At 42.8% G+C, this 19,031-nt stretch overlaps 1 protein-coding gene across 7 annotated transcripts in view; it reads right to left on the bottom strand.

Annotated features, from left to right (window-relative positions):
• Nucleotides 1–921: 921 nt before the first annotated feature.
• The window catches only part of LOC310701296 (uncharacterized protein), a 95,161-nt gene continuing 77,051 nt past the window's right edge, over nt 922–19,031 (bottom strand). For 2 of the 7 annotated variants that reach the window (XR_014522985.1, XR_014522986.1), the window contains one exon: nt 14,052–14,279. Coding sequence is in view for 2 of the 7 variants with exons in the window: in XM_083491983.1 (XP_083348109.1) it covers nt 2,022–3,211; nt 13,942–14,025 (1,274 nt within the window). In the remaining 5 variants the exon portion in view is untranslated. Of the gene's footprint in view, nt 3,212–13,941; nt 14,026–14,050; nt 14,280–14,654; nt 15,014–19,031 lie in introns of those variants that run through there. The other 5 variants (XR_014522987.1, XR_014522988.1, XM_083491983.1 and 2 more) reach the window with 4 other exon arrangements.

Consider the following 19,031-nt stretch of genomic DNA (forward strand, 5'->3'; position numbering starts at 1 on the left):
CCTGGGCAAGCCAGATTGGATGACTTACCTAAAGAGATTCAAATGAATCTGCAAACTATCTCCCTGCTATATTCAGGGGAAACTGCTCTGCTACATCACTCACTAGCATGAGTGAAGGAAGGATATCACTTATTCAACATATCCTTTCCTACTATCCTTAACATTCCCACAGTTGTCCCTTAGCATTATAAGTTTGGGACCTGCCTGAACATCTTTCCACATAATCATCATCCGTATGGTTTCTCCCCTGTGTCTGTTATTTGGGGGATAATTGGCTAGGAGCTTACAGTGAAGCATTTAACACACACCTGTGCCACCGCCGGGCACATTGCTGCCAGAGGCTCTGATGGTGCCCACTCTGCTCTATGTGAGGAATAAAACACTGGCTCCTAAAGCTGAAAGGCCTAGGAGCCTTTCATATAAATTCTGAGCCCATTGGTGAAATAGTAAAATTTATTTAAAGAAAAACATTGTTGCAAGCATGGGGGAGCTATTCAGGCACACCCAGGTCAGAACAACACAGGCGTTTAACCTCCCCCCGGGGTAAATGTCCCTCCTGTAACCTGGCGCAGAGGTTACAGCCTATCAGACCGCCCGATCATACCTGATGCCCATCCCTTATTGCCCTTATTTGGTCAAAGCCCCACCCCCAGAATTTACCTATTGACAAAAGCAGCACACCGAAAGCTGCCCTAGTTTTGTGTGTTAACCACTATGGGTTCCAATTGCAAACATAAGTGAGTTTCATATCTTATAAAGCTAAAAAGGCAAAACACATTTAGACTACCACTTTGTTCCAATCACGGGTGCAAGCAGGCTTCGTATCTGGGTCCCAGCTACAAGCTATATGATGCCACCAGAGATAATGTTTTATTTCAACACTTCAACCCTGACGTAGCCAAAAATGAGGAAGTGCAGTAACACATTTAATTCGTACAATATAAACTATATACAAGGATTTCAAGACTACCATCTGCATGTAAGAAGATGCTTTCAGATTTCTGTCTTAATTGTTCCTTATTGCAATTATAACAATGGGAGTGATGCGACTCTTCGTATATTAAACAACTGTACATCCAAAGCAACACAAAAAGTCTCACACTCCACTTTTCACAACTCTCGCATCCCAACTTCAAACATGAACATTTCCAATCTCTCCACCAAAGACCAAAAAATCATGTGACTCTCAGCCCACCATTATTCACCACCAGCTCTCCAGATGACACCCCCTCCCTAACATTACATTGCATCTTGTATTCTACTATTTTAAGATGTTACCTGCATTACTTTCCGTACTCCTTACATTTAAAGGGTTTCACCCATGTGAAATTGATGTATTTTATAGTGTCCACTTTGACTGAAACTCTTTCCACACTCTGTACATTTAAATGGTTTCTCCCCTGTGTGAGTTCGCTGATGTATTCTAAGGTTTCTTTGGCTATTAAATCCTGCTGTCCAGTCAGCGCTTCCCTGTGTAGCTCTGCTGGGGGGCTGACCTGGGCAGGAAAGCAGAGTCGCAGCGGTCCTGCAGTCAGTGTGAGATAGAGGGATAAATCAAGTCCAGAGACAGTTCGTTGCCATCTCTAAAAAGTGTTTATTTACAAGCCATAAATCAGTCTCATTCCATCAGAGCTTTCCGGCATCTTTCCCGTGCTAAAAGCACACACAGTCTCTCTTGCAGTGTCTCTCAGTCTAGAGTGAAACCAACTCTCACAGACAAAGACAGACAAAGCCTGTGACGTACGGCCCTGCTTCAGGCCCCTCCCAGATACAGGTCACCAAGGAGTTTTAACCCTGTAAACTCCAAACTCCATAGTTTCCACTTCAACTGAAGCTCTTTCCACAGTCTATACATTCAAATGGTTTTTCCCGTGTGAGTTCGTTGATGTAGTTTACAGTGTCCACTTTGATTGAAGCTCTTTCCACACACTATGCATTTAAATGGTTTCTCCCCTGTGTGAGTTCGATGATGTAGTTTATAGTGTCCACTTTGATTGAAGGTTTTCCCACACTGCATACATTTAAATGGTTTCTCCCGTGTGAGTTCGATGATGTATTCTAAGGTTTCCACTTCGACTGAAGCTCTTTCCACACTCTATACATTCAAATGGTTTTTCCCCTGTGTGAGTTCGATGATGTATTCGAAGATGTCCTCTATGAGTGAAGCTCTTTCCACACTCTATACATTCAAATGGTTTCTCCCCTGTGTGGGTTCGATGATGTAGGTGAAGTTTCCCACTTTCACGGAAGCTCTTTCCACACTCCATACAACTGAATGGTTTCTCCCCTGTGTGAGTTCGCTGATGTATTCTAAGGCTTGAACTATGACTGAAGCTTTTCCCACACTCCAAACATTTAAATGGTTTTTCCCCTGTGTGAGTTCGATGATGTAGTCGAAGATGTCCTCTATGGGTGAAGCTCTTTCCACACTCTATACAGTCAAATGGTTTCTCCCCTGTGTGAGTTTGTTGATGTAGTCTATAGTTTCCACTATGATTGAAACTTTTCCCACACTGCATACATTTAAATGGTTTCTGCCCTGCGTGGGTTCGATGATGTTGTTGAAATTTCTCACTTTGACTGAAGCTCCTTCCACACTCTATACATTTAAATGGTTTCTCCACTGTGTGAGTTTGTTGATGTAGTCTATAGTGTCCACTTTGACTGAAGCTCTTTCCACACTCTACACATTTAAATGGTTTTTCCCCAGTGTGAGTTTGTTGATGTTGTCTTAAGTTTCCCCTTTGACTGAAGGTTTTCCCACACTGCATACATTTAAATGGTTTCTCCCCTGTGTGAGTTCGATGATGTAGTCGAAGTTTCCCACCACGAGAGAAGCTCTTTCCACACTCTATACATTTAAATGGTTTCTCCCCTGTGTGAGTTCGATGATGTAGGCGAAGTTTCCCACTTTCACTGAAGCTCTTTCCACACTCCATACATATGAATGGTTTCTCCCCTGTGTGAGTTCGCTGATGTATTCTAAAGTTTCCCCTTCGACTGAAGCTCTTTCCACACTCTATACATTCAAATGGTTTTTCCCCTGTGTGAGTTCGTTGATGTAGTCTTAAGTGTCCGCTTTGACTGAAGGTCTTCCCACACTGCATACATTTAAATGGTTTCTCCCCTGTGTGAGTTCGATGATGTATTGTAAGGGTTTCACTTCGATTGAAGCTCTTTCCACACTCTATACATTTAAATGGTTTCTCCCCTATGTGAGCTCGATGATGTAGTCGAAGTTTCCCACTATGAGCGTAGCTCTTTCCACACTCTATACATTTAAATGGTTTCTCCCCTGTGTGAGTTCGATGATGTATTCTAAGGTTTTCACTTCGAATGAAGCTCTTTCCACACTCTATACATTCAAATAGTTTCTTCGTTAATCCTTTTGAATTTACAGATGGCACCCCAGAACTCTTGCCTGACTTCTCCATCGTCTGCTTCAGAGTGCAGGGAGACAAAATCCTGTTGGTGTTTCAAGGGAGAGAACAAAGGAATATGACACACATCAAGTTCAATTGGCACTCATCCCAATTAGTATTTATAATTATGATGTGCCACCTGATCTCGTTCCCGTTTTCTGACACTGGACTATCCTAGTGTAAATTCTCTGCCCAGGCCTCTCTCACTGTCCTTTCTCCATTTGCCTCACTCCTGGACGTACCTCCTCTATTTCAATGCGGAATCTGTGTCACACTGAAGAAGCTCGATATTAAACATCAATATATAAGTGCACTTAATGGAAACTTCAGCCTTGGACATTTAGCATTGATTCATTCATGGGGTGAAGCTGTTAGTTTTATTGCTGGAGACACAAATTTATTCCTGAGATATCAAATACATTAATAGTATTATGTCATGGGGTGTTGGGGCTGGGATAGTACCTCTTGTGGGGGACATATAGGGCTCCTTCTGGGATGATTGGTCCACCATTAATCCCCAACCTGTACTCAGCTCTCACCTGTGGGTCCTAGACGCTGTCAGCATGCAACAGCACACACAACCCAGGAAAAGCTTTGACAGGCCAACTAAACCAGTTAAGGATAATTGATGGGTCTCAATCCCTTGGTGAGATGGGGACTTTCACTGCATGTGATGACAGGCTCTGGCACATTGAGCAGACGAGACCAATAGTGACTCCAATGGTTAAGCGGGTGGTTTATGCAAGTGCCGTAGAGGGAACTGAGGGGCACCTCAACCTGGGAAGGGAGGCCAAGAAGCAGAAGAAAAACTCTGATCCTAAACCTCTGCAGACTTGCATGAATATCTTCAGGAAAAGAAGAGGCTAAGCAGTAAACCCTACACAAATCGGGAGTGACGTCCTTAAGACGATTGTGTTGGAGTGTTGTGGGTATCAAGGAGTTAACACTATGCTAAGTAGAAATGCTGACTCAGTTCCATGTGGTGAGTCAGCATCCCAAGAGATGGTGCGCTGCCTAATTGGTCTATAGCCAGCTTGTATACAGAGGTATGCTTGACTTCTCCACAATGGCTTCTCCCCCGTATGTAGGAAGGCTGATTTATGGTACTTTATGATGCTGCAGGACTGCAGCTGAAATAAAGCCCTCCTTGCAACACAGCTGCACTCCTGAGTTCTTTATATGGAGCTTCTATCGGTCCTAATACATTGCAAGATGTTGGATGGAGTCCTTGTACGCCTGCTTCCGGTAACTTCTGGGGCCAAGCTGGGGCCAAAAATATTGCTCTGCTTCCCTTTGGACCATATCAAGAAGGTTGAGAAGTTTGAGATAGGTCTGCTCCCCCCCGGGAATCGAGGAGGATTTTCACAAGATCGGCAAAAGGTCCACCTAGACGTCTGGCAAGGCTGCCGTTTCTTGTGAGTAGAACCAGAACTTACAGGGTTAAACAGTTCTGTGTGACCGTCTCACATCTTGAGGCCTGGTTTTGTTCACATACGGGAATCTTTCTTTGCGTGTGAGTTACTTTCGCTTTTAGCTGTTGAGCCGGAGAGAATGTCCGCCCAATCTCCGGGGTGATTTATGATGGTTTTTCTGTACATAATAAAGCCTTTTTAGATTAGGCAAGAAGCCTGTGTACAGACTGGGATTTATCACCCACACAAGGCAAAACCGCTGCTCCATTACATTCCGAAGATTTCTATGGTGGGAAACATCAGGAAAGCTCAAAATCTGCTTCTTTTGGGGAGAATTTGTATTTTTAGAAAGCTCAACAACTCTGTCCGGATTTTTGCATTTTTAAATGGGGCCACCCTGCTGGAGAAGATGGCCTTGTCGTGTAGGCAGCCCAGGACATCCACACACACTGCCCTGTATTCTGCGGGGGTCACGTCTGTGCTTCTAACACCCCTGTTTGACTTCAACCTCATGGAGACTCTACATTGTGTCTCGAGGCAGATGGATGTCAACAAAAGGGGGTGGAAGGACAGAATCTGACTTTTGAGAGAGGAGGTGCAGTCAGAGATGCTTCCACCAGAAGAGAGCGTGAGGGGGGAAACCATCGTTAGATGACATTTAGGATCCCTGCCTCCATTTCTCAGCCTGAATCGTAACTCAGAATCTCGATTCTGAACTCAGTTCAGAACCTTCAGATCTATCCTCTGGTTGGCCGTCTTCTGGAATATAAACCAGACCCCTTTGAGGGTATCATCAAAACCTTCATTTACTGTGGGCACCTTGGATTTGGAGTCTAGGTATCAATCATAATCCCTGAAAACGTGACCCTTGGTATCTATACCCACCCGGACCTCCCAAGTGAGTCTGAGCTCCTAGAGGAACCATCTATGGTGAGGTGCGACACCTCTGGCACTCCAGATGTGGTTGGACTCAAAGTGCCATCAGCCCAAGCAAGGATGGCCAACGACCAGGGATGATGGGAGTTCTACTGGAACAGCATCTGGAGGGACACACTTTCTCCATCTTCCTCCTCCTCTGAAAAAGCTAAATATCTGTATTGTTTCCCCCTTCCTCCGTGATGTGTAACATCTTCCTGATACACTCCAACCAACTGCACACATTCCCTAATCCTGCACCATTTACTTCCTGAGGCGGCTCCATTGTGTCCACCTTCTCAGAACCACCCACCATTTCAGTAGCAGTCCTTCAGTTCCCAGCTATTACTCCCCCTCCCCCTACGGAGGAATTATTCATCTGAATCCGAGGGGCTGGGAGTCCTGAGTGGGGAGACAGTTGTTGGCCCTCCTGGGGGGTTTCTCTTTGGCTGGTCCTTGTGAGAAGAGGATGATGGACGAGGTGGGCCCTGATCCTAATACAGCAGGACTTTTCTCATGTTCCCACAAAATGAAACGAGACCTACAAGATACAGTCTGCCAGGCAAGAGGAAGGACATACCTCTCAAAGTCTCTGCATTTTTCTGTTTCAAGGAAGAAGTTGAGCGCAGACTTGCTGATCAGATTCTCTCCTGTGTGGAATGAGTAAAATGGAAGTGCTATTTACGTCACTGGAAAAGTATTCAAAAATATTCATGTGTTGAAAAAAGTCTAACAAAGTAGCTGGTGTCCCATTAAGGGCTAATAAAAGGTTTATGGTCTCAGCATTTGTGGGCTGCAGGCTGAGGATGTGAACTGTGGACCAGGAAGACTCGCAATCTCCATTATCCTGAGAGTCTCTTTGTAGATTTTGCATAATTATTTTGGAATTCCTACCGCAATATCGGTTCTTGAAAAGTTACGGATGGAGAAACTTACACAGTTGCTGTAAACTATCACCCCCCACACAAACTCACTCACATACAGTCTGTAAATTTGGCAAGTTCCCAACCCTTTCCTGTAATACTGGCAATTCCAGGCCTGCAGATGCACATCCCTGGGTGTAGAGCCTTCAGCCACAGGCATTGTCTATCATGGAAATGCCCCAGACTGGGGCGGATTATGGATCTTTGGATGCTGATAGATTGTATCTCAGTTTGTAACCCACTCTGACATTGCCTACAAAAAATAAAAGTAATAGAAATGCTTTCAGGATATACTTACCAATAAACCCTGAAAACCTTTTTGTAGCATCCTTCCCCCATATTCCTGGATTGGTATATATACATCATCAGCACCAGCACCATCGATTAACCATGCAGAGGAAACACTTAAGAATGGGAGCCTGAGAGAGAGGCAGAGGTATCTGGCTACTTCCTGGGTTGGGCTTCCAGAAGCAAAGAGCCGCTTTGGAGAAGGCCTCCTCCTCCCTCCTCCCTCTCAGGACCTTCCACCTTTTTCTCTCTTCTGCTCTCCAAGGTGGACCAAGGGTTTGACTTGGTATAATGCAGCCCACAGCCACCAATGCAGTAGCTTGAGAGGATCAGTGGGGAGAGGATTGAGCTTCCATGGGGGGAAAGGTGGGGGAATCAGTGGAAAGAACCCCACCATCAGGGACAACTCTCTCTCGGGTCGACTTGAAGGAGTGGCAGATTCCTGGGCAGGAGGGAGAAGCCAAGGCAGACCCACCACCCGAGATTCCTCCTCCAGCGCCCAAGGATGGAGACATCTCTCCAAAAGGAAGAGTCTTCCTCCCTCCCTCTCTCCTCGGCTGGCCTCCTATCCCCCAGGGATGCTGCCATTCCTCCCTCAGCCCCCCATCTTCCTCTGCCTTCCTCCCTCCATCCCACAGTCTCCCCTGTGCCCAGAAAGCCCCTTGGCACCAACCTCTCTATCCGGAGGGGCCTCCCAAGACGGGCAGGGAGGCGGGAGAGGGCGGGGGTCTCTATCCAGGCCTATTTCACTTCCTTTAACCCTTTCGTGGCCTCCGTCTCTCCCTCAAGGCGCAGGGATTCCTGCCAGGGGGGAACGGCAAAGGGCGGGGGGGCGTCGTGTTTGGGTCCTGGGTTCAAATCCAGGGCTGCTTGGGGACGGGGGTCTTCGTGGGGACCCCCTTGGTGGGCATCACGTTTCAGTTCAGGCAAGAGAGCCCGGGGGGGGGGGTGCAGGGCAGTTCAGCCTCGCTTGAGCCCCCGGGGGAAAGAGACGCGTGTGGAGGGGAGGGCGCTGCAAAGCAGAGGGCAGCTGGATTGCATGGATCGGGGGCCTTGAGCACCTCCTGGACCCCCAGGAAAAAGAAACATGGGTGGTGGTGGGGGGCCCCAAAGGAGATCCTGCCACGCAATCCCTGCAGGTGTTGGGCCCCCCCTTCGCAGCAGGATTGCGGGGATCGGAGCCCCTGCTTATGAGGCCCAGGAGAGGGGCTTTTTTGCGGGCAGGGGGGAAAAACTAGGCTGGATTTTCCCCCCCGAGTCAAAGACCCAACTGGAGACATTTGCGTCCCCACAAAGACATCCTCAACGGCGCCCTGCTGGAGGCGCCACCTGGTGCAAAAAGCCAACCCCCCCCCCCGGCTAGCCCACCCCCATAGCTATGGCTCTGTTTCCGGGAGGGGTCTCTGTCTCTTCCTCTCTACCTTCCCCCTAAATCGCCCCCTTTCCCACGCAGCCTCTTTACCTCTTTGGCCTCTCTGGACCTCCGCCTCCCTTGCTCGCTGTTCCGGGTTCCTTCCCCGCAATAGAAAGCGGAGTAGGGGGGTGAGGGGAAGTAGTCAACCCACACCCCTCCTCCCCTTCGGGAAACCTCCCCCTTTCCACTTTGCCCCCCCCCCTGGAAACTTCCGACCTATAGACACTTCGGGTTCCTTGTCGCAGGCGCGCGCCTCTAGAGCTACGTTGGCAGAGCAGCCCCTGCCTGTGTTGGGATGGAAAGAGGAAGAGATGGCGCTGCCTTTGGCCTCCTGCTCTTGGGGCTCCGTCGGGAAATGGCCCCCCCTCCCCCCAAGTCGCCTCTCTCCCCACAGCCGAGAGTGGAAATGGGGGCGGGAGCGGGTGGCTTCCTATTTGTGTGTGAGCTGATGGATTGATGTTTCCCTCCACAGCAGGGTGGCAGCTGCACACTTATTTCCCCTTATTTACTTTTGTTATTGTATCATTTCAATAGAGTTAAGTTGAGGGTCTTACGGAGACTCTTCCTGGCTCCTCAAAAAGGCCAGAAGAAGAGGAAAGGCATAATCCATGTCTGCTTAAGACTGGGCTAGGTAAAAGGGAGGCAGTAATAAGACGCAGGGGCCATACTGATTTATTACAATTATTTGTATAGTTTAAATAATATACGTATATAAGTATGTGTGACTATTATTGTTTATTTACACGATGAAACATCAACATAAAAATCTTCCCTAAGCTGGGTTGCCTTCATAAATATATATCAATATTTATTTGTTTTCCAGTGATTGTTTTTCCTATGTCTTTAGCAGTTGTCTTCCAAAAAGAGTGGAAACCCAGGTTTGTGAAACCCTTGTGTACACAGTGGTCTGCTTGCAGGAAGACTCTCCAGAAGCACAATTGAAGAATTTGTTCATTATTATTATTATTATTATTATTATTATTATTATTATTATTAACCCCAGCCATTCTGGGTGGCTTCCAACAAAATATTTAAAATACATGAAAACTTCAATCATTAAAACCTTCCTTAAACAGAGCTGCCTTCAGATGTCTTCTAAATGTCAGATAGTTGTTTATTTATTTGATACATGATGGGAGGGCTTTCCACAGAGCGGGCGCCAATACTGAGACGGCCCTCTGCCTGGCTCCCTGTAACTTCGCTTCTCACAGTGAGGGAACCGCCAGAAGGCCCTCAGAGCTGGACCTCATTGTCCAGGCAAAATGATGGGGGTGGAGATGCTCCTTCAAGTCTACTGGGCTGAGGCCGTTTAGGGTTCAAAGGTCAGTACCAACACTTTGAATGGTGCTCGAAAACATACTGGGAGCCAATGTAGGTCTTTCAAGACTGGTGCTGTTATGTGGTCTTGGCCGCTTCCAGTCAACTGTCTAGCTGCCGCATTCTGGATTAGTTGTCGTTTCCAGGTCACCTTCAAAGGTAGCCCCACGTAGAGCGCATTGCAGTAGTCCAAGGAGGAGATAACTAGAGCATGCACCACTCTGGAGAGACAGTCTGCGGGCAGGTAGGGTCTCAGCCTGCATACCAGAGGCAGCTGGTAGACACTGCCCTGGACACAGAATTGACCTGTGCCTCCATGCACAGCTGTGAGTCCAAAATGACTCCCAGGCTGCACACCTGGTCCTTCAGGGGCACAGTTACCCCTTTCAGGACCAGGAATTCTCCAATCTTGCCTGGAATGTCCCACCAAAACAGTGCATCTGTCTTGTCAGGATTCAACCTCAATCCGTTAGCCGCCATACATCCTCCAACCGCCTCCAGGCACTCACACAGGACTTTTTTTTATAAATATATTTATTGAAAAACATTTTTTGAATATAAGCAAAAATAAAAAATAAACATACAAAATAATAAGCAATTAAAAACACACATTAATTTTCAATAACATAACTTCCATACCCTTATTTTCTCCGACCTCCTACTTCCCTTCTTTGTATTCCAGTTCAATTTGTTAATTCAGCAAATCCTTACCATTAAACTTTTACCCATTTTATACTCCTTTTTTCATATCTCCTAAAGCATTACAGCTGGAAACCGCTTAGTTTCTATCCAACATCTTTCTAACATTCATTAATTTTACAGTATTTCTTTAAATAGTCTTTAAATTTCTTCCAGTCTTCTTTCACCGACTCTTCTCCCTGGTCTCGGATTCTGCCAGTCATCTCAGCCAATTCCATGTAGTCGATCACCTTCATCTGCCATTCTTCCATAGTGGGTAGATCTTGTGTCTTCCAATACTTAGCGATTAGTATTCTTGCTGCTGTTGTAGCATACATAAAAAAGTTCTGTCCTTCTTTTGCACCAGTTGGCTGACAATGCCCAGGAGAAAGGCCTCTGGTTTCTTCAAGAAGGTATATTTAAATACCTTTTTCAATTCATTATATATCATTTCCCAGAAAGCCTTAATCCTAGGGCACGTCCACCAAAGGTGAAAAAATGTACCTTCAGTTTTCTTACATTTCCAACATTTACTATCGGGTAAATGATAGATTTTTGCAAGCTTGACTGGGGTCATGTACCACCTGTATATCATTTTCATAATATTCTCTCTTAAGGCATTACATGCCGTAAACTTCATACCTGTGGTCCATAACTGTTCCCAGTCAGCAAAAATATTATATCCAACATCTTGTGCCCATTTAATCATAGCAGATTTCACCGTTTCATCCTGAGTATTCCATTTCAACAGCAAGTTATATATTCTTGACAGATTCTTAGTTTTGGGATCTAACAGTTCTGTTTCTAATTTTGACTTTTCCACCTGGAAGCCAATTTTCTTATCCAAATTATATACCTCCATTATCTGATAATAATGGAGCCAGTCTTTCACTTTATCCTTTAATTTTTCAAAACTCTGCAATTTCAATTTATCTCCTTCTTGCTCCAAAATCTCACAATATGTCGCCATTTGGCCTCCATATTGAGCCTTTTCAAAGCTTTTCTTCCATTGGTAACAGCCACCTTGGGGTTTTATTTTCCAACAAATCTTTATATCTTATCCAAATGTTAAACAAAGCTTTCCTGACAATATGATTTTTAAATGCTTTATGGGCTTTGACCTTGTCATACCACAAGTATGCATGCCATCCAAATACATTGTTAAAACCTTCTAAATCCAAAATGTCTGTGTTTTCAAGAAGTAGCCATTCCTTCAACCAGCAAAACACTGCTGATTCATAATAAAGTTTCAAGTCTGGCAGGGCAAATCCACCTCTTTTCTTTGCATCTGTTAGTATTTTAAATTTTATTCTAGGCTTCTTGCCCTGCCAGACAAATCTAGAAATATCTTTCTGCCCCTTCTTAAAACAGTCCATCTTGTCCACAATTTGCAATGTCTGAAATAAAAACAACATTCTCGGCAATACATTCATTTTTATCGCAGCAATTCGGCCCAACAGTGAAAGCTTCAAATTTAGCCAAATTTCTAAATCTTTTTTCACTTCCGTCCAACATTTTTCATAGTTATCTTTAAACAAATTCCCATTTTTGGCTGTCATATTAATTCCCAAATATTTCACTTTTTTTACCACAGTTAGTCCTGTCTCATTCTGAAATCTATCTCTTTCAATCGGTGTTAATTTTTTCTCTAAAACATTGGTTTTTAACTTATTTAGTTTAAAACCTGCCACTTGACCAAATTCCTGAATTAATTCTAAAACCCTCTTGGTACTGGATTCTGGCTCCTGTAGCGTCAATACTAAGTCATCTGCAAATGCTCTCAGTTTATATTGTTTAGCTCCGACCTGTATACCTTTAACCAACTGGTCCCTTCTAATCATATTTAGCAAGACCTCCAGGACCGATATGAAAAGCAATGGGGAGATTGGGCACCCCTGTCGTGTCCCTTTTTCTATTCTAAATTCTTCCGTAACCACGTTATTTACAATTAGTTTAGCCTTTTGTTCAGAGTATATTGCACCTATACCATTTTCAAAACCTTGGCCCACCCCCATCCCATGTAGGTTCTTCTTCATAAAATTCCACTGGCCTTGTTTTTGCAGTGCTTTCTAAGGCCCATTTGACTTCACTCTGCAGGATGTCTGGCTCAGGGTCTCCAGGATGTCTGGCTCAAGTGGTGGAATTAGGCATAGCTAAAAATTACTTATCCATGCAAATTGAGAAGGGCAAAAATTGATCTTTCCTGGTTCATCAAACTGCAAAAATTGATGATCTTGTTGAAATGCTATGTTTAGAAAATGCAAATGGGAAGGAAACACCTATGGTGTGTGGTTTCACCTTTACAGGTGAAGATAAGCCATTTCCTAACAAAACTTTGTATTGTTCAGCTATAGGCAAGCTAAATTTCATTCAAAGAATCTCAAGACCAGATATAACTTATGCTTTTCACTTTCTGGCAAAATTTGTGGAAAAGCCCACAACGTCCCTTTTTAATGCATGGTCTCCCCAGCAAGCTCTCTGCAGCGCTACTAAACAGCAAATAGCAAAGAGTTTTCACTTCAACTGAAGCTCCTTCCACACTCCATACATTCAAATGGTTTTTCCCATGTGTGTTCGTTGATGTCGTTTACAGTGCCCACTTTGACTGAAGCTCTTTCCACACTCTATACATTCAAATGGTTTTTCCCCTGTGTGAGTTCGTTGATGTTCTCTTAAGTGTCCCCTTTGACTGAAGGTTTTCCCACACTGCATACAATTAAATGGTTTCTCCCCTGTGTGAGTTCGCTGATGTTTTCTAAGGGTTTCACTTAGACTGAAGCTCTTTCCACACTCTATACATTTAAATGGTTTTCCCCCTGTGTGAGTTCGTTGATGTTGTCTATATTGTCCACTTTGACTGAAGCTCTTTCCACACTCTATACATTTGAATGGTTTTTCCCCTGTGTGAGTTCGTTGATGTAGTCGAAGTTTCCCACTATGAGCGAAGCTCTTTCCACACTCTATACATTCAAATGGTTTTTCCCCTGTATGAGTTCGCTGATGTTCTCTATAGTGTCCACTTTTATTGAAACTTTTCCCACACTCTATACATTTAAATGGTTTCTCCCCTGTATGAGTTCGATGATGTTGTTGAAGTTTCTCACTTTGGCTGAAGCTCTTTCCACACTCTATACATTTAAATGCTTTCTCCACTGTGTGAGTTTGTTGATGTAGTCTATAGTGTCCACTTTGACTGAAGCTCTTTCCACACTCTATACATTTAAATGGTTTTTCCCCTGTGTGAGTTAGATTATGTCGTCGAAGTTTCCCACTGTGAGAGAAGCTCTTTCCACACTCGATGCATCCGAATGGTTTCTCCCCTGTGTGAGTTAGATGATGTCGTTGAAGTTTCCCACTATTAGAGAAGCTCTTTCCACACTCTATACATTTAAATGGTTTCTCCCCTGTGTGAGTTCGATGATGTAGTCGAAGTTTCCCACTATCACTGAAGCTCTTTCCACACTCCATGCATCTGAATGGTTTCTCCCCTGTGTGAGTTCGCTGATGTATTCTAAGGTTTCCCCTTTGACTGAAGCCCTTTCCACACTCTATACATTCAAATGGTTTCTCACCTGTGTGAGTTCGTTGATGTAGTCTTAAGTGTCCGCTTTGACTGAAGGTTTTCCCACACTCTATACATTTAAATGGTTTCTCCCCTGTGTGAGTTCGCTGATGTATTCTAAGAGTTTCACTTCGATTGAAGCTCTTTCCACACTCTATACATTTTAATGGTTTCCCCCCTGTGTGAGCTCGATGATGTACTCTAAGGGTTTGACTTCGACTGAAGCTCTTTCCACACTCTATACATTCAAATGGTTTCTTCGTTATTCCTTTTGAATTTAAAGATGGCCCCCCAGAACTCTTGCCTGTCTTCTCCATCGTCTGCTTCAGAGTGCGGGGAGACAAAATCCTGTTGGTGTTTCAAGGGAGAGAACAAAGGAATATGACACACATCAAGTTCAATTGGCACTCATCCCAATTAGTATTTATAATTATGATGTGACACCTGATCTTGTGCCCGTTTTCTGTCACAGGACTATCCTAGTGTAAATTCTCTGCCCAGGCCTCTCTCACTGTCCTTTCTCCATTTGCATCACTCCTGGACTTACCTCCTCTATTTCTATGCGGAATCTGTGTCACACTGAAGAAGCTCAATATTAAACATCAATATATAACTGTACTTAATGGAAACTTCAGACTTCCATATTTAGCACTGACTCATTCATAGGATGAAGCTATTAGTTTTATTGCTGGAGACACAAATTTATTCCTGAGATATCAAATACATTAATAGTATTATGTCATGGGGTGTTGGGGCTGGGATAGTACCTCTCGTGGGGGACATATAGGGCTCCTTCTGGGGTGATTGGTCCACCATTAATCCCCAACCTGTACTCAGCTCTCACCTGTGGGTCCTAGAAGCTGTCAGCATGCAAAAGCAGACACAAGCCAGGAAAAGCTTTGACAGGCCAACTAAACCAGTTGAGGATAATTGATGGGTCTCAATCCCTTGGTGAGACGGGGACTTTCACTGCATGTGATGACAGGCTCTGGCACATTGAGCAGACAAGACCAATAGTGAGTCCAACAGTCAAGCAGATGATTTATGCAAGTGCCGTAGAGGGAAGTGAGGGGCTCCTCAACCTGGGAAGGGAGGCCAAGCTGTAGAAGGAAAACTCTGATCCTAAACCTCCAGCTGTGCTGTCTCAAGCTTCAGATGACATTAGCAAACATCCAAAGGAATAAGAAAAGAATTTTAAACGCTTACAGGATATATTTATCCTGTGAAAATTGCAATTCTAGTAAAGAAAATTCGGATGCTGTGGGATGTAAAAAGGGAGTCCGTCCCTGCAGCGGTGAGAAAATGGTGCAGAGATTAAAGTCACAAGGACAAAGAAGGAAGTGAAAGCTCCTGCTGAATGAGTACAAAACAAAACAATGTACTGAGGCAAAGGGCATTTTGAAACAAGTTATTAGAGAAGAGTTAAAAAGAAGGACTTTGTAAACTTTTCTTGGGAATATTTTTGAGGTGGATGAAAAGTAACACTCCAGGTCTGAAAAGGCTTCGAGCAGAAAGGGAGGAAAAGGGAGGGAGAACCCATAAAGTCTTCAGAGACTGCAATAAATCCTTTTACAACATCGTTTATCTTTGACTAAAACCATCTGCTTGTGGAGGTTTCAAGGTTGCATTTGTGGTTTTTCTGCTACGCCCTTGCCGGTAAAAGACAGGAGAAAGAGAAAGAGAGTTTATTACTTATCCCTTCTTTGATATGTTAGACCGGCAAAGGGGAGAAAGAGATTGAATTTTAGGTGAAGAAGAAACAGACTTGGCAGTCTTATTTTATGTGGACCTTTAAGTTCTTAATTATTAGAAATGTTGCCACACCCATAAGCACTTTAAAGGTTGTGTTGCTATCATTCACTGCAATTTTCCCCAGGAAAAACAACCCCACTCCCCTCCTGAAACTTGGCTGTTTGATACAGTCCCCTTCCTGAACTTTTTTTGCGTATTAAGCCAGCAAGAGGCTAGAAAAAACTGAGTTTGGAGTAAAGTGAGGGTCTGTTCCCTAGTATATGATAATTCTACATCTCCTTGTGGATTAAGCCAGCAAGTGGCTAGAAATAAAGACTGAACTGGGATACAAGAATAAAAAGTGCTTCCTGTATTTACACTCTGGTGGATTCGGCCAACAAGTGGTTGAACACCAGTGGAAACTTCATCAAAGGACTGACTTGTCAAGTTGCAGAAGAGCAGAAGAAGAGGACCTCTGATGGACTTTGAGTTGGACTAATATTTAAAGTAGTTATGTACTACTGACACTGGTGTAACCTGAATTAGGAACAAAAAGAGATAAAAAGTGAAAGTCATTGTGGGGGGTGGAGGAAAACCGAGGGTGACACCTAGAGTAATAGAGTGAAATTGCAAGCAAGGATTATATTTTATACTGCTTATCTTTACTCTGTTGGCTCTTTTGGACCACATCACAGGTTGAATCATCTACCCCCCCCCCCGGTGGACAGAATATTTTACTGCAGTAATTAATCTAAAATGGCAGGGGGAAATGGGGAAAAAATTGGGGGGGAACCAGGAGAAAGGAAAATTTCCAGACAGGAAGAGATCAAGGATTTGGATATTTTGTGGTTAAAAAGAAAGGAAGAATTTAAACAAAATGAACAACATATGGAGAAAAAATTAGGAGAAGTACAGGAAACGTTGGATAAGAAAATAGAGGGAGTGGTAGGAGAAATTTCAAATAAAATTAAAGATTTGACAGTTAGATCCAAGACGACTGAGGAATCAACGAAAAGGATTCAAAAAGAAGTCAAAGAAAATAAAAGAGAGATGGAGAAAATCAAGGATGAAGTAGTAGATTTAAATAAAACACAGGAGCAGGTCTGGGACAGTTTAGCTCTATTGGAGATGCGTCAGAAACAACTTAATTTGAAATTTAGAGGCGTAGGTGAGAAAATGAATGAAAATATAAAGATAAAAATGATCAAGGAATTGGCAGGATGGATGGATATGAAAGAAGAAGAAATTAAATACACAGTTGAGAACGTATTTAGAATAAAAGTAAGATCTTTAAAGGCTAAATCAAAAAAACTACCAGGCGACTGTCTAATGATTTTTAATTCATTAGATATGAGAAACGCAATCTTGAGAATGAGTTACCAAAATAAATTGGTAATCGATGGTAGGCCAATTATCATCTTTAAAGAAATTCCCACTAGATTTTTAGGAAAGAGGGTTGGATACAAACCATTAGTGAGTTTGTTGAAGAGAAATGGAATACAACATAGGTGGGAATTCCCCGAGGGGATTTCTTTTTATTATAAAGATAAAAGATTTAGGCTAACTGATATTCAAGAGGTAAAGAAATTCTCCAGGAGATATGAGAGGGAGTTGGGAAAGTTGGAAGGAGATAGAGCTGTTCACAGACCTGGGGGAAAGGAGATTGACTCAGAGGAAGGAAGAAGGAAGAAGAAAAAAAGAAAGAGAGGAAGAGGAAGAAAAAGAGGAAGGAGAAAAGGAGGAAGTAGAGGACGAAGAGGAAGAGGAAGTGAACCTTGGGGACAAAACCACCCGAATTTGAATTTAATTCATAGCTGAGAACTAAATATGTAAAAATGACTTTGAAACTGTTAACGTGGAATGTGAATGGATTAAATGAGAAATCTAAGAGAAATAAAGTTGAAAACGTTTTGAATAAAAAAAATCTTGATGTAATTTGTTTACAAGAAACCCATGTAGCTAAAAAACATAAACATATTCTGAAAAACAAAAGGTTGGGTACGGAATTTATTAATTCAAATGTTAACATGAAAAGAGGTGTGGTGTTATATATTAAAGAGAAATGGGAGCCTAAATTATTTTTTAAGGATGAAGAAGGGAGAATAATTGTAGTCCAAATTAATTACCAGGGGGAGAAAATCAGTGTGGTTGGGATTTATGCGCCAAATACAAATAAGGGGGAATTTTACAGGAAGCTGGAAGAAAGACTGATAGAAACTGTTGATCAAAAGATAATACTAATGGGAGATTGCAATGGTGTGGTGATGCCAGAAGTAGATAGATCAAGAAAAAAGAAAAAGTTTAAGCAAGGCAAGATACCAAGGACTTTCTTTGATCTTGTCGATAATCTTGACCTAATAGACATTTGGAGACTTAAGCACCCAATCACAAAACAATTTACTTTCTTCTCTGAGCCACATCAAAGCTGGGGAAAAACAGATTATATCTGGATTTCAAGGGCTCCAAGAATAGCGAAAAGTGAGATACTACCATGAACATTATCAGATCATAACCCTATGATTTTAGAACTAAGAAGAACAAAATTCATTCAGATGGAGGATGAATGAAAATCTTTTTGAGAATCAAGAAGTGATTGAAAAAGCAAAAGAGACTTTAAAAGAATATTTTAAATGGAATTTATATAAAGAAACAAGTTTGGACATAGTTTGGGACGCGAGTAAAGCTGTCATGAGAGGCTGCTTGATACAGCAAAATAGTTATAGGAAAAAGTTGAGAGAAAAGAAAAAAGAAGAAATTTTGGCTCAGTTGGTAGAGTGTGAAAGGAAACTAACAATAAAACCTAAAGATGAACAGATAAAGCAAACAATTAAAATGCTACAAACTCAATTTTCAATATTGGTAAATCAAGAAGTCGAATGGAAAATAAAATTTATGAGACAGAAATTTTTTGAATCAGCTAATAATGCAGGGAAACTCCTCGCATGGCAACTAAGAAAAAAACAAAACCAGAATACGATAAATAAAATAAAAGGAGGAGAACATCAAATAGAAGATCCGAGAGAAATAAAGATCTTCCAGGAATTTTACAAAGAATTATATAAGAAATAGAATGAAGAAGCAAGAAAAATAGGAAAGTATTTAAAAGATCATAAAGGGAAACAAATAACAGCTGAAGAAAGAGAGCAATGAAATAAATCAACAACAACAGAAGAGATTCAAATTGTGAAAAGATGAAAGTAGGTAAAGCTCCAGGTCCGGATGGACTTTCTACTAAATATTACCCTAATTCCCAAACAAGAAACTGATAGGTTAAACATCAAGAACTAGAGGCCGATATCATTGTTGAATAACGATTATAAGCTGTTCACAGAAATACTGGCAAGTAGATTGAAAAGAAGCTTGAAAGAG

The sequence above is a fragment of the Podarcis liolepis genome (assembly GCF_965112155.1).
Source record: "Podarcis liolepis genome assembly, chromosome: 2".
NCBI lineage: Eukaryota > Metazoa > Chordata > Lepidosauria > Squamata > Lacertidae > Podarcis > Podarcis liolepis.